Source organism: Setaria italica, chromosome VIII (assembly GCF_000263155.2).
Source record: "Setaria italica strain Yugu1 chromosome VIII, Setaria_italica_v2.0, whole genome shotgun sequence".
Lineage (NCBI taxonomy): Eukaryota > Viridiplantae > Streptophyta > Magnoliopsida > Poales > Poaceae > Setaria > Setaria italica.
In genome coordinates, this window is record NC_028457.1 from 31,779,733 (window position 1) to 31,799,653 (window position 19,921).

A 19,921-nucleotide genomic window follows, 5' to 3' on the forward strand; every position below is an offset into this window, starting at 1 on the left:
TTCATCCTTGGTGGCTCCATATATGGAGGAGCACAAGGATATTGTACGGTCTGAAAACCCAGGGAAGTCTAAGGCCTGGATTACACGACATCACATAGATACTTTCGTAACATGGATCCGACGACACCTTATGGGTAACAAGACGATTGATGAACAACTTCAATGGTTGGCTAAGGGACCATCTATCTCGATATTGCAATACCAAGGGTACGAGATAAATGGATATATATTTTATACGAGAGCCCATGATCAAAAGAATTCCAACCAAAATAGTGGTGTTCATATAGTTGTAATAGACAATAATGGGAATAAGGACAGCTACTAAGGTGTCATAGAGGAGATATGGGGACTTGATTATGGGCCTTTGAAGGTCCCTCTATTTCACTGTCAATGGGTTGCTAGAAGAGGCATAACGAAAGACCGTTATGGGATGGCAATAGTGGATCTCAACAAGATTGGATATACAGACGAACCATTCGTCCTAGCCAAGGATGTGAGTTAGGTTTTCTATGTGAAGGACATGTCAAGCAAACCCAAGACAAAGGCTGGTAAAAAGTCAGAAGATGAGCCAAAACGCCAGATAATTCTGCCAGGGAAAAGAAAAATTGTTGGAGTTGAGGACATTTCGGACAAGTCAGAAGATTTTGATAAGTTTGATGACCTTCCTCCATTCTCAGTTGAGGTTGGCCCCAGCATCCTATTATCCAAAGAAGACACTTCGTACTTATGCCGCGATCATGACCAAGGGATGTTTGTCAAGAAGATCACGACTAACAATACTATTTGTACAATTTGGATCAAATAAAACAAACACAAATCCATAAACTATTTTTGCATGGTCAAAATATTAAATATTTGCACTATTTTGGATCATCAAATGTCTTGAAACATTAAATTAGAGGCAATTACACAAATACATTGTATTCTGATGGCATAATTGTCAAATTTATTCTAGATAATATTTCTTAATACTTTTGCATGTTTGAAATAGTAGTTTTTTCCTTTTTCTTGGATTAATAGCGGTATGGAAACATTTCATATCCTATTAGTAATTAAATTTTTTTGATTTTACTATATAAATAAATTGTTGTATGGTGTAGAGATAGTCAAAAGTAAGGTATAAAACTTTTTCAATTTTGTTTCCTAAGTTACTCCATTTATTAAGCATAAAACAAATATAGCAGCAATTTTAGAAATAATAAAAAGAAAATATAGTGCTTGCGGGAAATGAAACGCTAGGGGAAGATTACTAACGGGCGGAGGCTTTGCTCGGTATAAAATTCCCCAAGTTTCGCTACCCGCCTTTTTTTGGCCAGATTAGTACCGGGCATTGGCCTTGCCCGGTACTAAATGAAAAAATTTAGTACTAGGCAGTAGCATTTCCTGGTACTAAAAGTCATTTTGTACCGGGTAAGGCCTCCACCGGGCACTAACTTGGCCTAACCTACAAAAGCCCCACCCCCTCTTCTTCTCTAACACTTAGCCGCACAATCGTTCCTCTCCCGAATCCGCCGCCACTCCGCCACCCCCGCCGTCGTCGTCCACTGTCACCCGCCGCACCGGCTCCTCCTCAACGATCGGCCGCGCCCAACGCTCCATGGCATCGGGGCACACTACACCCCGCCGCACTGAGCTCTCCTCCTCGACGTCCGTGCCATCCACCGCCCTGGCCAACCGCTCCCCTTCACCGCCGGCCGCCGTCCCGACTCCTCCTCAACTTCCTCAACGTCCGGCCGCACTCGGAGCTCCCTGACAGCGCGGCGCACTTCGCCACGCTGCACTCCACGCTCCTTTTTGACATCCGTGCCACCCGCCGCCCTGGCCAACCGGCCCCCTTCCTCAACGGCCTCAGCTCCGGCTCCTCCTCAACATCCTCGACGTCCGGCCGCACCCGAAGCTTCCCCAAAACTGTAGCACACTCCGCCCCACACGATTCCGAGCTCCCCGATGCCAGCCGCTACTCCGCCCCAGTCGGCAGCCCCCTGTGCTCACCGTGCTCCGCCGCATTTCACCCCCCTCCTCGCCGTGCGCCGACCACCCTCAGCCCAAGCGCCTCTACCCTTGTCGTGGACTCCGCGCTCCAGCCTCCGCCCCCCGCCGCCGCACCCTCGGCCCTTCACCTGCGTATGTAAGCCCCCACCCCGATCGTTGACGTCAGCAAGCCCCATGATGACGTCAACAACCATAAATTAGAAAATAAATAAGGAATTCGTAGAAATCATTGAAATTATTGGAAAATAGCATGGAAACTTACATGATGCCTAGAATTTTTTTTTTGAATTTAGTTTCATTCTATTTACAATTACTTTCTTAATTATTTCTGTTAGTAATGGTTAGAATTACTTATTAATATGGAAGATAAAAATATAGGAAACTATTGCAAAACATAGGAAATTGGTAGAAATCATTGAGATTACTAGAAAATGGCATGGAAACTTACTTACATGATGCCTATAATTATTTCTTTTGTTGAATTTAGTTTCATTCTATTTACAATCACTTTCTTAACTATTACTTTTAGTAATGGTTAGAATTACTTGTTAATATGGAAGATAACAATATAGAAAATTATTACAAAATATAGGAAATTGGTAGAAATCATTTATTTAGAATTACTTTCTAAATACCTTATTTTTTCTTGTACTAGTTAAAATGGGAGACATGGACGAAGAGTAGTTCATTCAAAATATTATTAAGGAAGGCAGCAACTATAATGCAGAAGTAGATGATGCTTTAGGTGAAGAGGATGATGGCAGTCAGTACCTAAATATGACTGGTGATGGCGGTGATGATGCTCCAGCTGAAGAGGAGGAAGAAATTGCAAAGTTATATGAATCCCTATATACATGTACATGATTTCAATTCTCTACTTATCAACAACGGTTATAATTAATGCATCATTTTTGTAGCTATCTGCATCCTCAACGAGGCCTAAATGGAAATGAGGTGGGAAGAAAAAGATGGAGGGCATACCATCATCACAGAAGTGGATGAGGAAGGCGCACCAATTGCTCCCCCCGGTGTGTTAACAACATTTGTCAATCAATGTGGGTATGCTGTTTGGGAAAACATCCCCACAAGCATTAAAAAATGGAGAGCAACCACACTTACTGTTGCACCTGAAGATCTCATCCCTGAGTGAGAGAAGGAATTGTGTTGGCAACATTTGATACTGCACTTCACATATCCAGAAGGGAAAGCAAAAAAATTGAAGAAATTTTCCTTTAGGAAGATGGCAATTGCTTTCCAAACGTACAAGAAAAAACTTGCACAAAGACTTTATCAAGAAGGGCATCAAACTAGATTTGGAGAACAAGTTCCAGAAGCTAGCACCTTATTGGGAAGCATTCAAGCAATACAAGTATTCGGAAGATGCCAAAAAGCAAGCTCTACAAGCTAAAGATAATGCGAGCAAAAATAAACATTATCACCATCTTGGCCAAGGAGGTTATAAGACGGCGATGCCGAAATGGCAGAGGATGGAAGATGACCTAATGGCAAGAGGAATCGTGCTGGCAACTCTTGATTGGCCATTGCGTGTAAAGAAACTTTTTCTTCGCTCATGGAGGCACACTATATAGGGAAGATGGATCATTTATTACTACCAATTTATTAATAGCAGAATTCACCAGGTTGCAAGCTGCACTAAAGGCTAAATGGCAAGGAAATTTCAAGCCTGACGGAGAGAAAAAGGAGCTGACTTATGCACTTGGAAATTTGGGACACACTGGATGTGTCCGAGGCGTGGGTGTAGTTCCATGGAAGAAAAGCCTCAATAAAGATATCTAGTCTTACAGAAGTTGAAGAAGAACTAAGGCCACAGCAGAAGAAAAGCTGCGTATCCTCGAAGAACAAGTAGCTTCAGCTAATGAAAGAATGTTTCGGCTTCAAGAGGCATTAGCACTTAGCCAAGAAGGAGTTGCATTAGGTGCTAATGTGGACATAATAAGCCCCGCTTCCCAGCGTCGTAGCAGTGTCGCTTCCACGGAGTTCCAACCAGTAGAAAAATTGTCTGACATGGTTGCGGGCAACAATGAACACTACCCCATGGACGACATCACTGTGAGGACCCCATGTGAGCTTCTTACTCCAGTGAGGAAAATGGTCAAAGCAGTGGCTCACGGTATTGCTGAAGTACCGGTACCAGGCGAGATAATTCATGGTGTGCAGATTCCTGAAAGATATGCTAGAGTCCATGTTGACCGAGTGGAAACAGGATGGGAAGACCTAGACCTCGAGATCCCTAGAGGCGATAGTGAAATGGAACTGGGACACACCATCCACACCTGGATTTGTTTGGCCAAGCGCTACATAAGATTTTCGCGACCGGATGCAGTTCCCGCATCATCCCCTAAGAGGTCAAGGCCCAGATCACAAACGCCACCATCCAGGGATGCACTAGCTACAAGGGACCAAAGCATGAGTATGTCGTCCCCACCAGCTACAAGGGACCAAAGCATGAGTCCACCGGTGCCTAGGCCTCCACTTCCTAAAAAGAAAAACTCTAAGGTTTTGATCCCGCCACCTCTTAAGCAGAAGAAAAACTCACATCCTAAGAAAGAAAATCTTGCACCTCCGAAGTTGGCATATGAACGCACAGATGAGGAATGCAACCGAATATCTAAGGCTGAGGTTGCTACTCACTACAGTGCGCCGCCTGCGGGTGCCACCGCAACTTCCACCACCGGCTCCCCGAGGAGCCGCCCTCACCGCCCCTCCTCGCGTTGCCTCCTCCCCTTCCCGTGCAGCCAGCTTCGGTGCCGCAGCACGTGATGCGTGAGGTGCCGGAGGACCGCCTGCCGGCCGCCTTCGATGATGAAGAGATCGACGAGTCGGGCGAGGGGTCGGACTTCGACGAGGATCGCCTGTTGTCGCCGTTGTCGGCGCCGGCGATGGGGCTGCCGGGATACCTCCAGCCGGCACCGCACATGCTCCTCGTGCTGAGCACCGGCGCGCCGGGCGCCTCGATCCCAGCGGTGGTGCCAAGGCCTCCGGCCTCCCTAGGCCCGATGCCGGCACCAGGTGCCGCTTCGGCGGCAGCGCGGAAGCGGCTCCGCACCAAGTTCAGCCTGGAGCAGAAGCAGCGGATGCAGGTGCTATCAGAGCGGCTGGGGTGCCATTTGCAGATGGTTTGTTGTCAGGGAGGTAGGGAGGAGGGAGACCTAGGGGAGAAGTGGAGATAGGGAAGGGGAGATGGATGGCGTTGGTTCTATTAGCGGGAGGTTAACAGACGAGAAAGGCGAGGGCACACAAATCTTTTGGCACCCCTTTTACACGCTGTCGCGGGGACGTGGCGTGCCACATCAGCAAAAGTGGCAAATCTGTTGCTTCATTTCGTTCGTGATGGAAAAAACGTAGAAGCTCCCGTAAAAGTGGCAAATGAAGGAGTGCCATTTGCAACGGTGGCAAATATGTAAGTATCCCTACTTTAAATCCCTGGTGGTTAAAAAAGTGGTAAAAAAACCCATCTCAAACTATGACTGCTCAATCACAAAGTCATATGAGAAGAAAAAAAGATCACGATCCACCATTCCCCAGCTCGGAGAACAATCTCAACAATCGATCGATCCGCTCAAAGTGCTTTCAAAAGAAGATGAGATTCTAGCTGAATGGATTGCTGAGACCAATCTCACAAAAGAGCAACTCCAGGGGGCGGACGATATCCAAACTCACCTAGGTGCTGGTAAATGGGAGTTTAAGTTGGGGGAACCTCTTGTGCAGCCATAGTTGGTGGCTCACCTACCAACGAAAATGTATGCATTTCATAAATGGTACATGGAGGCAGCTGCAGACTGACGGATCATGTTAGCAGCTCAAGTTCAAGATTGTGATTACTTTAAAGAGCCAAATGACATATGGATTGAGTTTGAAAGTCTTCATTACTTGTACCATCAAGATGCTCTTGACAAGTCCCTCATTAGTGCATAGGTTCTGTAAGTGTTTCATCTCATTTCTACATCCTAGCTCCTACATTAATTGTGCGCTGTCTCATCCCCTCTTTTATTTTGTATCATGCATAATGGAGATTCAATATTCCGGAGAAAACATATCTATCATGTTGGCTTCATGGACCCGCATGTTATAAACGAGGAATGCTTACTAAAATGGCCAAATAGGATCATGAAGACTATTTTCAACTTCCTAGATAAGCAACATCACATGCAATTCATACTTTTGTTGTACAACTTTAAGCGAGTCATTCATCCCTTTTTTTCATCCGTTCAAGTTAATAATAAGTATATCTAACATTGGCTGTGTATATGTATATGAACAACTTCCACTGGATATTGCTTGCCATCGAGATTGATCGAAGCCACGCCACGTTGCTGGACCCGAAGAAGAAACCAAAAGCAGAGTACCAAAACCTCATAGACGCGCTTCACAGGGTATAGGCTCGCTTCATAAAAAAATACCAAGGATAGTTCAAGGAACAACTTCATATCAGGGATAACTTTCCGGTATGAATTCAATTTGAACATCTAGTGTCATTTCTTTAAAAACCACGACTGCTTGAATATTTCATAACTCCTTTTTCCACATTTAGTGTTTGAAACAGGAGGATGGAAACAACTTATGTGGATACCACTGTTGTGAGTTCATCCACATCATTGTAGGTCCCAAGAAAATTACGGCCCAAGAATACAAAGTACGTAAACACAATCCATATCCTGCGCATATATTGCTTTAAAATGATGATGTTAATTTGCACGCGATAGATTTTTGAAATGAGAGACAAACTCATCACCACAGAACAACTCAAGGCAATTCAGGAACAACTATGTGGATTTCTTTTGGAGGAGATCGTAAATCCAAAGGAAGAATTTTATTACGATGGAACAAGTGTGGGTCAACTTCATCCAATCAGGGACTCAGATGACGACGCATAGTGCATATTCAGAATACCTGTAACTTTTGAAGTATATATAAATTTAGATCAATATATATATTAGCGTAATATGACTATTATACGCAAACAGATACTGTACACGAATATGAATACGAATTAAAATGAAAGGAAAAAAGAATAACCATTTAGTACCGATTAGTAAAACCAACCGGTACTAAACTGCCTTCCACAACAGCGCGATGTGGCTTGTAATTTAGTACCGGTTGGTACTACCAACGGTACTAAATGACCCATTTAGTACCGGATATTTTAGCTGGTACTAAATGATGTGGTATTTCGAACCGACCAAGCGGCACCCGTCAGATGCTCGCTACTAAACGGCTTACTGGTAAAGGTCGATCGCCTGTCGTCGTGTGCAGCACAAACACTGAAGAAAATAGATAACCGAGAGAAGTTTATAAAATTGAAGCTGACTCGTTTCTCTTGCAAGTTTCATTGAGGTGGTGGCGGCGAGGAACTTAGTGTCTCATCACATTAAGAAAAATCTCTATTTTCTTGTTTTTCGCAGGTACAAAAGTCAAGAAAGAACGCACGTACACAACCTTTTCAGGATCACATACACGCCCATGTGGTGCTTCCTATCAGTATCAAGTCTACATTGACAACGACATACCGAGAATAATGTGTATCCACATCACACACATAAACAAGAGCGTAAGAAGAGATGGACTCATCGAATATTGCCTCGATTGTTTCTTCTTTCTCGAAAGGAATTTGTCTCAATCAGCTTGGATACGGATGGCGATAAAGTTGATTCGTTAGACATCTGCAATGAAACTATATACTCTCTCCGTTTCAAAATGTAGATCATTTTAACTTTTCTAGATATATAAATTTTACTATGTATTTAAATATATAACCTTATAGTGTGTAGCAAAATTTATGCATTTAGAAAATCCAAAACGACCTAGGAACGGATGGCGTATAAAAGAGTGTGCACGGTATTCAGTCTACGGACTAGAACTTTCGTGTTGAGAATTTGGAAGACTCAAATTTTGATAGAAGAACGAAACTAAAGCAACACTACTGAACGACTCTAGCTAGTAGAAAAAAGATTAGGCATTCTAGAAACCCACCTTTTTTTTTTACCCGCCATTATCAGTCCATCGTCATCGACAACGAAACCCTAGCTAGCGCATCAAGAGGCCGATGTGATGATCGAATCAGACGCCGGACATCATCACCGCATCCTTTGAAAACCATGTTGGTTGCTACCACACATAAAGCACCCAAATTCACCTGTCAACCGCTCACCTTCCGGCCACTGATGGCACACGCGCGCATGTACGTACGACATGATGACACAGGAGTGACGGCCTGGACCCTGGCCCTTTGCGTCCGGCCGTTTCCTCGCTGTGCTCCTGTGCCCACGCTTTCTTGCTTGTCGTCATCGTCATCGTCGTCGCTGTGCTCATGCACACGGTCACGGGCGCGTGGCGCGTGGCGCCATGGCACGGCACGCGTGGCCCGGCGACAGGCCTCGTCCTCGCTCACGCTCAGCACAAGTAACTGGCCCTGCTTCTCCGGCCTGGCCGTTTGCGGCGGCTGGCCGTCGTCCGGCCGTTTCCTCGGTGTCGTTCCCAGTGCGCGTGCCCTCACGCCTGCCGCTGGCTTGCCGTTGCCGTCGTCGTCGTCGCTGCTCACGGTCACGGTCTCGCGCGGACGCTAGCTAGCTATAGTAGCCGAGGTAGCTGGGAACTGGGGCGCGGTGACATGGCTGGCCCGGCGACACGCCGCGCGTCCTCGATCGATAGGCCGAAGCGTGGTTGCCCGGACCGAGTGGCAGATGGGTGAAAGGGGCCTGTGGTTCCGCATCCGGGCGGCATCGCTGGCGATTTCCCACAAACTTTTACAGACGTATACTGTGCATTACTCCTTTAACTTGTGCGTGTCATTGTCATGCACATTTTTTTTCTTAGCTTCAAACACTGTCATCATTATCCATTTGGCATGTAATAAATGATTTTATATGTAGAACTGTAATCCGTAAGAAATCCCCAAAAAAACATTTTATTCCGATGCATATCTAACCGCGCGCGCTTGGATGCGCGGAAAATGCCAGCTGATGCTAAGTGCTTGCATAAAAAAACTGACTCCTACAAAACGGAAACCATTCTCATTTCCGCGCAGCCAGCTATGCTGAGCTCCTTCAATTTTGCACGCAGTAGGCCACGCCCACACCCAGCTACTCGTATGTAGCCAACCAAACAACCGGATCATACCACGGGAACGCCGAGCCAAATACACGCAGGTCTAGGGATGGCAATGGGGCGGGTTGGGGTCGGGTGAAGCTTCCACGGATCCACTCCCGAAATCCAAATAGTAAACCCGCCTCGAACCTGAAATCCTATTTGGGTGGAAATCCTGCCCAGACCTCGAAACCTGCGGGTGCTCAAAACCCGACGGGTCCCCCGACACCTGAGCCGTCGACCCTTGGGGGCCGTGCCGCCCGCTGGGCTCCCCGTCGCCGGCGTTGCTCCCAGGCGTTGCCGCCCGTAGCCGTGGGGTCCGCGCGGCCGTCGTCGCGGGCGAAGGGGCCGAGCCGCCGAGGGGCACGGGTGGCGCTCCGAGAGAGAGGCCGTGGCCACCAAGGAGGCTCCGCTGGCCGGCCTCCTCAAGAAGCTCCTCCTCACCGCGCCGTCCTCCTCCGGGGCCGCGCACGCCGCCACCCTCGCGCTCCGCCCAGCGTCTATCGCCTCCACCTCTTCAACACCGGGAGGTCCGCTGTGGGCGAGGGCGAGGGTGCGGCTGTGCGGGGCAAGGGCAGCACGGGCGAGGGCGAGGCGAGGGGCGTGGGGCACGGGCAACCCAGCGGCGTGGCGGTCGCTGCCGCCGCTGGGTGGGTCTGTGCCTCTGTGGGGATGGGGTGGATGGTGGCTGGCAGGGTGGGGTCTGTGGGAATGGGTGGTGGGCGGGTGGAGGCCTGGAGGGCTGCTGGGCTAAATTCCCACAGAGGTGTGTTTCGTGGGAGAGCGGCTAGTGCGGGGGAGCTGTGTTTCGTGGGCCAAATTCGGGGCTCTATGGGTCCTCGCAGGGGAAGTTTTTAACCCGACCCGCACCCATCATGTGTCGGGTTCCCGAACCTGAGACATGCGGGGGAAAATCCACACCCGCCCCGCCCCTGTTGGGTCTGAAATCCTCGGATCTCGGGTCCAGACCCACCCGATTGCCATCCCTATGTAGGTCGGTCCCAAATTTCGTGAACTAAGAAAGAAGAGTAAAATGCATAGGCAGTATGTCAATTTGTCTGGGTGTGTCATCTAGGTCCATCAACTTCTAAAATGCACATTTAGATCCCCAAACTTGCTAATTATGCCATGTAGATCCAAATCTTCATAATTTGGGTTAAACTTCTTACATGTCACGTTAACTAGGCAGTGACATATACCTGTCATGTGGGGACCATGTGTTGACTAGGCAGTGACGTATACTTCATTCACCCTCTCCCACGCAGGGGCCAAGGCACGCCGCCGCCATCCCCATGCCGAGCCACCGAAGGGGCCGTCTCCCTCCGCGAGCGTCGTCCTCACAAGCCATGGCGTTCGGGATCCACGGCCAGCTCAGCGGCCGACGCATCTGGCTCCACCCTCACCGCGCTTGCCAATCTCGAGCTCTTCCAGCAGGGTCAAAGTCTGCCTCGGCGACTAGCTCACCCTACGGCTCTAGCTCTCGCTTCGGCGTTCTCTAGCTCACGCCTGCCTGCTCCCTCACTCGGTCCGTTGTTCCCTTGTATAGCCCGCAGGAGATCCATCACCCGCCTGCTCGGTCCACGAGCTCTACCCTACCGCTAGCGCTGCTCGTCGACGGGTGCCGCTCCTCACTGAGCCAGTCGCCGTGACCATACCCAGCCGGCTCCCACGTAATAGGTACATGTCACTCCCTAGTCAGCATGACACGTAAGCATTTTAACTTAAAATGTGAAGATTTGGACCCATATGATACAATTAAAAAGTTTGAGAATCTAGATATGCGTGAACCTAGATGACGCACACAAGTTGATGTACCACCAGTGCGATTTTACACCGTGATGTTGTTTCTTTCTTCTACAGTAATGTGTTCACGACTTCACGTATGTACGCTCGACAAGCACACGTAGATAGTACAAGAGCTGCCGGACATCATTAGCCGTACGTGCCTCATTTTAATTTCCTGAACAAAACAAGATCCTGAAAGGACTTGTGCGTACCCGCCGCCAGTGGACCTTGCTTTGTTTATTACGCCAGCAGAGAGCTGCCGACGAAGGCCGGTCGGCCGTCACAAGCGGCACACAACTCGACAAGTATTCCGTCACGCCCACACCGCCCGCTCTCTCTCGGTGTGCAGACTGCTCTGGAATTAAACATTGGTAGGTGCAGACAACGAGAGCAAGGACACGACACATTTACAAAGTTTGTGCTCAGTTAACAGACGATGATGAGATCTACTCGGATAAGGAGGTGTTCGGGAGATAAGCGCTAAACTTTAGTCGTGTCATATCAAATATTCCGATGCTAATTAGGAGGTCTAAACATGAGCTAATTATAAAATTAATAGCAGAACCTCTAGGCTAAATCGTGAGATGAATCTATTAAGCCTAATTAATCTATCATTAGCGAATAGTTACTGTACCACCACATTGTCAAATCATGAACTAATTAGACTTAATAGATTCACCTCGCGATTTAGCCTAGGGGTTGTGCAATTATTTTTATAATTAGACTATATTTAATACTCCTAATTAGTGTCCAAACATCCGATGTGACAGGGGCTAAAGTTTAGCTTAGCCCCTGTCTCCCAAACACCCCCTAAGAATGCATCCAACTAGTAACATATTCTCAGTCTTCAGAATCTTCAGATACGGTGTGGCATGCGCTTTTACAATTATCATGCAGCATGATTCTATCCTAATCCTGAATGGCCCTTTAGATTGAGAATTGGTTTTTGAGTCATTTGCCTTTGATCAAAACTACATGTGTGGGTATAGCAGTATCCTATTACATCTAATAATTTTAAACTGATCCTCCTTTTCAGGGAGGCTGAAGCTAAAACTTTATCCATTATCTAAAAAAATTCTAATCATGAATTTAACTTTGCAAAGTTGCGAAATAGAATAGCATCTTAGCACGCAATTAAGCTCTCTGTACCTTGCTACCTACTAATGGAGTAGGATAATAGTTACAAGTTGTAAGTTACAATCAAAAGTTTATAGAATACAAGAGGACAAACCATCATTGGGACATGGGGCCATAGGATGGTGGAGGGTGGCGGCTAGCTAGGATTGCATTGCAGCTAGGTGTACTCTCAGCCTTCAGCTTGGCATCATCTAGTTCTCTCCACCTGTCCACTTCTCCACCACCTCGGCGAGTGCGGCGGCGGCGGCGCCGCCTTCCTGGAGCCCCTCCGCCGCGGCCTTCTGGAGCTCCGCCACCTTGGCCCGCACCGCGGCGCCGCTCCCTTCCCCCTCCATCAGCTCCCGCACTGCCGCCGCGATCTTCTCCCTCCCCTTGGACTCGGGGACGCGGATCGCGGCGCCGACCCCCTCCGCCGAGAGCATCACCGCGTTCTGCCTCTGCTCGGCGTAGAGCGGCCACGCCACCATGGGCACGCCGTGGACGAGGCTCTCCAGCACCGAGTTCCACCCGCAGTGCGTCAGGAACCCGCCCGTGGCGCGGTGGGCCAGCACCTTTATCTGCGGGGCCCACGAGGGCACCACGAGGCCCACTTCCTTCGTCCGCTCCACGAAGCCTTCGGGGAGGTACGCGAAGGGGTCCTTCTTGCTCTCGGCGTCGTAGTAGTTGTCGTTGACGGCGCCCTCGTCGCTGGGGCTCCGCACAACCCACAGGAAGCGCTGCCCGCTGAGCTCCAGCCCGAGCGCGAGCTCCCGCATCTGCTCCGTGGGAAGCGCGCCGCCGGAGCCGAAGGACACGAAGATCACCGACCTGTCCGGCTGCCGGTCGAGCCACTCCAGGCACGCCGCGTCGTTCTTGCTGCCGCCGGTGTCGGCCTGGATGAGCGGGCCGATCGGGTACACCACGGGGCGCCAGGGGGCCGGCTGGCGGAGGATCTTGGCCGGGCCCGGCTCGACGGCGTCGAAGGAGTTGACGAGGATGGCGTCGGCCTCGCGGTACTTGCTGCCGTGGTGGACCATCCACTTGTAGCAGGGGTTGGTCTTGTCCTGCAGCGGCATGAGGACGTCGGGCCCCGGGATGGGCACGCACCCGGGGAGGCGCAGCGGCTCGGCGAGGTCCCGGAACTCGCCGGGGACGGAGGCGTCGAGCTCCGGGAGGTGGAGGATGAGCGTGAGCACGTGGAGGTTGCTCGGGATGAAGAGGTACCTCCGGTCCACGCCGGCGTCGCGCGCCGCGTCGAACGAGTCGGCGCCGAAGAGGTCGGCGACGAACGCGGCGAGGCGGCCGGTCGTCCGCTTCAGGCCGAGGAGGATGTCGGTGAGCGCCGGGACGCTGCGCGCGCACTCCTCCGACATGAGCGTCTCGATGGCGGCGCCGCGGGGCAGGTCGGAGAGGTCGACGGGCGGGAGCGAGAGGGAGGACACGGCGGGCGGGAGCGAGGAGAGGAACGCGCGCTGCGTCGCCGACGCCGTCGACGCGAAGGTGATGAGCGTCGCCGTCGCCCCGTGCCGCGACGCCAGGCGCTTGGCCAGCTCCGCCAGCGGGATCAGGTGGCCCATCCCTGGGGTCACCAGCATCGCCACGTGCGGCGGCGGCGGAGACGCCGGCGCCGCCGCGCCGTTGCCGTTGCAGCACGAGCCGTTGGCGGCGGCGTGCTCCATTTCTGGGGTGAGCGCGAGCGGCGGTGTTTCTAGCCGGCCGGTGGTGGTGGTACGGTGGAAGCCTTTTCGGGTGGTTGTGATCGATCTGATCAGGAAGCTGGTGCTCCTGTGGTGGCGGCGCGCGGTGGTGTGGTGGTGGTGGGTTGGCCGGGGGACGTGTGGTGTGGCCGGGCTTTATAAGGGGTGGGGGCAGCGACGGCGAGTGCCGTGGTGGGGTTGGGGACCGGCCGGCCTGGGCGAGCGAGTGGTAAAGGGAGTGGACCGGGGGAGCAATAATTCAGCCATGATGGTGAGCTCAGGGAGGCGTCATCATCACGCACGCCCGCGGAACGCGAGGAGAAGAGGGAGTGTCCTGGGTTGGGGGCTAGCTAATTACGTCATGAAGGTGGCTTCTTCTTCTTCTTCTTCTTCAATTCTTTGGGTGATCTGCAGTTGAGTTCATCATATGGATGTCTATTTCTCCCAGTTGGACCATCAGATGCATATATTGTTTTCTAAGTTCATATTGAAAGATGCAATTAGTTTTTTCTTAACATCTGCATCCGTCGTCCCCCTGTTTTTAGTGTTAGTTGATCCCTAGTCATCTTTCTCCATGCGACGTCGGCGTGCCACCAAACCAACCCCGCCCGGCGATCACCCACGAACCACCTGGAAACGAATCAAATCAAACGGCACGACGACGTCGCCGGTGACGACGCATGTGCGTCGCGCGCCGGCGGTCGGTCACCCGTGGTTTCGCGCCGCCGCGCGCCGGCTACGCGTGCTCGCCGTACGTGCTGCAGGCTGCTGCCGCGAAGGTGAGGTACAGACGGTGCAGCGCGCACGTGCGGGTTCCGACCCGGGACGACGCTACCGCTGCTGCGTGCGGCGAGCCGGTGACCGGAGGCGGGCGTCAGCTAGCGACAGTGATGCGGTCGTCGCCACCTGAGTCCTCAGAATGGAAAGGAAGGCACACGGGGCTTCTTCTCCTGTCTCCGTTCAGGACGGGTCCAACTTTTTGGGTACGAGCTGGTCTCGGTCGTCGTCGTCAACTCCGAGGAAGCTACTACTATAGTAGGCGGCGGTGTACGGTGTACTAGGCGGCCGGGGTCGCCTTCGCCGTGCGGCGCACGTGCCCAGCGCGAGCCCGTTCGTCTGGGTCGCGACTCGCGGGGCGTCTCCGCCTCTCCGGTTTGGTCTCTGCTGGTTGGGTCACGCGAGACGTATTGGGCTTTTGTAACCCACTTTGGGCCAGTGCCCTAAAAAAACCCACTTTGGGCCAGCGGTGGGCACGTGGGCCGGCCTTCCATGCTATGCAGCTCTTTCTCGGCCCGTTTTCCTATCTTCTTCCAGACAAGCCAGCATCTAGTGGCATTCTGGCCCATCCAGAGTCAGTCAAACAACATGGGCCGTTTGCGAAGTCAACTCATACTCGTAACCCCACTATTCAAAGGAGCTTTATTTGAGGGCTAGTTTGGTATGGCTTCGGCTCCTCTGAAAACGGCTCCGATTCTGGCTCCTCTCGTGGAGTGGCTTCTCTAGTGGAGCTGAAGCTCTTTTGAAAAATTATTTCGCAAAACGGCTCTTCCGTATAGTTTAAAATGATTAGATAAGATGAAATATCCATAATACCCTTTCCTTTTCTTTCTTTTCTTCCTATTTATTTTCCTTCGTTTTTATTCCTATTTCCTTTTCCTATTTCTTTTCTCTTGCTTCAGTCTTCCACCGCCGACCTCCTATTCTCTCTCTTCCCTATCCATCTCCCGACCCTGCCGCCTGCCTCCCAGTCTCCCGCCCCCGCCACCAGCGGTTGGCCCCACCTCTCGCCATCGCCATCATCCACCTCCCGGCCGCCTCTGCCCCCGCCTCCCAACCATCTCCACCCCCACCCCCATCTCCACCTGGCTGTTGCCACCTCTGCCTGCCTACGGGCCCTCCCCCGAGGGCAAGGGTGGAAAATAAGGAAGAGGAGCCATGGGAGCCCGTTTTTTTAGCTCCGTCTCCCCGGAACGGCTCCTGAGAGCGGGATTCACGGGGTGAAGCCGCCGGAGCCCTTTTGGGCGTTGCACGCCCTTTGGTGGGGCTTCGGGAGAAGCCGCTCGAGGAGCTGCTCCCGGAGCCCCGCCAAACGAGGCCTGAGTCTACAACCATCAACCGGCTGTTATGTTCTCATCTCTTATCTAGGTATGCCCTAGTTCTCTGATCTCTCTCACACACACATAATATCTGTGCAAGTACAGGATCATCACTATGAATCATCAGGATAAGATCGACGACTTTTGGAATAAATTGTAACTCTTCTTAGCAGCCTCGTACTATTTCTTAAATAAAGAATCAGAGTTTACAATATACTGATGCATCAGTTCATGTATACTACAAAATATGACCAACAACTTCCATGTGGCATTACGTTGGTGATCGTGCCTATGCACAAAAGAAAATGGTTGACTCCAACCATCTCGCGGAGTTAAGTGAATTAAGTGTTGCTCTTTCGCACGGTTACTAAAAATAACGCAACTAGGTACTGCAGGTACACCTTTTCTTTTTACGACACACACAATATTTTTTACGACACTCACAGTATAGACGCATGTGCTCACATAATAAATACACGTACACTCACTCCTACGAATACATGTACGTTACCTGTATGAACACCTCAGTGAAATTGAGTCAGCCTATCAATATAGTTTTCGCATAGTTATTACAAATGCTACATCTATGCTAGCTGCTCCTCCTGCACAAACTCCATAATTCATTCATCATAAGTGAAATTTCTATTTTTGCGGCCTTAGGAAAGAAACAACACTGGTGGTGGCAGGAGTAAATGGACTCCTCAACAATAGCAATGGATGGCCTTTCAGTGTGTGTGTGTGGGTGGGGGGTCGGTGTTTTAGACCGGCAACCCGCCTAGGGGTACCCTAGGTGGTCTTTTACGCGGTAAGGGTCGTTGAGAATCAAGGAATCAATGGTGATGCAAGGAACACGATTTAGACAGGTTCGGGCCGCTAGATCACGTAATATCCTACGTCCTGTGTGTTGGTTTGTATTGATCTTGGATGAACTAGAGTTGTTCTGTTTGAGGGGGGGTCCCTGCCCGCCCTTATATACACGGGAGGGCAGGGTTACAAGTCCGAGTCCTAGTCGAGTATTATTACAGAGTTCTACTCGGTATGGCTCGAGTAATTTTCCATACACACACTTGACTAGTCCGGGTGGAATACGCCTATCCCTTGTCCTGGTTACATCCGAGTACGTTCCTTAGTGGGCCGTCCAAGGTCTACTCGTGAGCCTGGGGTGCATGCCCGATAGGGGGAGGAAGTCCTCATCGGGGACCATAATGCGGCCGTTCTTCTGGTACTGGTCACAGACCCAGACCTAGAACCTGAAGAACTTTGTCGTCCGTGGCCTGCGGCCAGGCGGTCGCATGGCAGACCGAGGTGAGGCGCTTTAGGATTGGGAATAGGTGAATAGCAAGGAGATGGAGGCAATGTACTCTTGCATTTGTATACGCGAGTGTGGCATGCGTAACACACACATTATAATCGTTACAAAAAGCAATATATGAAATTCCTACCCACCTTTGCACAAAAAGATTAATGGCATCATCTTGCATTGAAGACTAAGATTTTCTTCATCCCATTGTCTCCTCTTTTCTCATGACCCTCTTAGCCTAAGCATAGCAACTACACTAGCCTAAGCATAGTAAAGAATAAGCTTGGAGCAAGTCATGGGAAAAGGCCAGGCATTCTGATCGAACTTTTTGAGTCTGACCGTGTGAAATCCATAGACGATGCTATGAAGAAAGAACTAATCCCCATGAGGTCTGGGTGCCCATGGAAAACATGCATCCTTGCAGGAGGTACAATGTAAAAGGCCGCATCACATCGTTTCATGAACTGCTGTCCAGAGGCACACCGTGAGTTCGTGTGCAGTCCCTTCAGACTGTGAACACAGGCCTAACCTTGGTCTGCAACAGCATGGTCTCCTGACGTTCTAAGGATCTGCAGAGTGATGCTGCTTAGCAGGGATGACTTGCTTTTCAGCCCAAAGCTTTTCGCATATCCGGAATAGACACTCTGTCGAGGTTGATCAGTGGTATATGAACTTGTTGATGCTTTGCGCCTCGTGGTTTTTTGGCACCTAAGGCTTTAGGAATTACGATTCCTGCTGCCTTCTATTCCCAGATGCTTATAGCTGGTAGGTTCATGCTGATGTATCGCTCTCCCTTCATCCTGACTCCAATAGTAGGTGGTGTGTTAACGTTTGGTCCCTCGCTCTCATGCTCTCTCTCTCTATATGACTCAAATAGGATTTTTTTTTACAACCGCTAGGTTCATGCTGCTTGTTTTTTACAGCGTCCGGATTAGACGCAAGGTGCTGCGCGCGCGTGTATGGATTTTTTTTTCTTTACTTTTTAGCAACCAACAGATCGGGCATGCTTGGAGTTTTCGGTACTCCTGTAGAAAAGAGAAGTTGCAGTGTTTTATGGCATGCATATTCCTCACGGCAAGCAGGCAAATGAAAGAACTAGAGAAGAAAGAGAAAAATCATGTATCCATGCATGCACGAGAGAGAGGACTCTTGGAACTTAGCAAGGGAACGAAGGATTGACACTTGAGGTGACATCGCATGGTTTTAGAGCTGATAGAACTGAAAAAAGACTGGTTTAATTTTGGATCGAGTTGAAATCCTGTTCGGTTTACTGTAAAGACCAACGCCGTATACATGCATGGGTATCGCCATTGAATAATAAACTAAAATCGATCTACTTTTACATTGTCTTTTTATCTTTTCCATTTTATCCTACTTTTGACCTAATCTCGTCTCTACTGCGTGAGAAGCCTTCCTACGCTACAGAGGCTGACATTAGGACAAAACCACCTCCTAGTCAAGTGCTTTGGCTGCCCTTTGCTAATTTGCTCCGAATACAGCTGATCGTTGCCGCCAAAGGGGGATAGCTATCCTACCAATGCAAGCTCGACAACGTGAACTGGTTCAAGTCTCTGATCTCGAGGAGATGTGATTCCTGCTGCCTTCTAATCCCAGATGAAAAACATGAATCCAATGCTCCACTAGTATTTTCATGCTGCTATTGCACATTCTCCCTTTACCCCTTACTCCATTAGTACGTGGTGTATGTTTCTCCATGACTCGTTGCTATCCTAAACTGAAATAGGATCAGATCGAGAAGGTAACTGCAAGATGATATGAAGTGGTAACAGAGCCGATGCATTCATATATACTAGAAGAGAGACACTCTTCAGCAAAGGAGAGTTATTGATGGGTGAAAACAGCTCCACTTAGCTCACATGATGGTATCCTGTACTACGTGAGATCTACATCATTTATGCACTTCAACAGTCACATCCATGTCTTCAAATTTCAAAGATATCTTTCGTCGATATAGGTGACAGTAGTAATTGAACAAGTAAAAAATCTCAATGCTGAAATTTGTTACTCATATAGTACCAAAGTCATCATGAGCTGATAGCACGGACACTCAATCAGGTTCTGTAACAAGCAGATTGAAATCCTCATATGCTGATACCGCACTGCAATAGATTGTTGATTATACCACGTCTGTGGATGGCATTTCCCATATATTACCCATGAATCACTGGACAAGCTTCTTCGCCGCCGCCTCACCACCACACCGACATGGCAAGGTGATCGTGACAGCACGGTGGGCGATGCTGGCTAGCTTCTTCGCCGCCGCCTCTAGGGCAGCTCCGAACATGTGCTCATTGAGGACCACGGTTGGTGCAGTCCAGATAGGTGCCGGCACCAGTTGAGGATGTTTATTTTACACCAAATACTATGCTTAAGGGAGGTGTGGTTCCTGATGCCTCCTAGTCTTAGGTTCCAACCCACTGCATCATCATCACTAATTAAGAGTTTCTTGATTCCATATATCGCCCTCTGTTTTCTCTAGAGTCTATTAGCAAGTGAGTTGTATACCTACACAGGCAAGTAGCAACTATTATCCTGATTCCTAAGGATAGCAAAGACTAAGCTTGATATATAGATGTCATCGGAAAAGTAATACATTATCATGCATGTATAGCATTTGGATACATGAAACAAAAAGATATGACGAGATGTTCTCTTTTTATGAGTGAGGTTTGTACTTTCACAGCTGGAGATTGGTAGGTGCACTCATAACCTCATAGATGATCATATATCTTGCATCAGCACAAAATATCTGTACCATTATAAACCAGCATCAATTGCATATTCATGTCTTGAAATGCCAGAGATGCATG

At 49.6% G+C, this 19,921-nt stretch overlaps 2 protein-coding genes across 2 annotated transcripts; one reads left to right on the forward strand and one right to left on the reverse strand.

Moving 5' to 3' along the window:
* Positions 1-4,017: 4,017 nt before the first annotated feature.
* On the forward strand, positions 4,018-5,183 carry LOC101766338 (zinc-finger homeodomain protein 10-like). The gene is made up of 2 exons (XM_012848238.1): positions 4,018-4,140; positions 4,650-5,183. Exons 1-2 carry the CDS (start codon positions 4,018-4,020, stop codon positions 5,181-5,183), a joined length of 657 nt encoding a protein of 218 aa, XP_012703692.1.
* A 6,765-nt stretch (positions 5,184-11,948) lies between these two features.
* On the reverse strand, positions 11,949-13,822 carry LOC101784411 (hydroquinone glucosyltransferase). The gene has a single exon (XM_012848597.2). It carries the CDS (start codon positions 13,674-13,676, stop codon positions 12,210-12,212), a length of 1,467 nt encoding a protein of 488 aa, XP_012704051.1. The 5' UTR covers positions 13,677-13,822; the 3' UTR covers positions 11,949-12,209.
* Positions 13,823-19,921: the final 6,099 nt, after the last annotated feature.

Coding starts and splice junctions, on each gene's coding strand:
- LOC101766338 (XM_012848238.1), top strand. CDS start 4,018: ATGGTTGCGGGCAACAATGAACACTACCCCATGGACGACATCACTGTG. Junction 4,141..4,649: donor ACGGTATTGCTGAAGTACCG/GTACCAGGCGAG, acceptor TACTCACTACAG/TGCGCCGCCTGCGGGTGCCA.
- LOC101784411 (XM_012848597.2), bottom strand. CDS start 13,676: ATGGAGCACGCCGCCGCCAACGGCTCGTGCTGCAACGGCAACGGCGCG.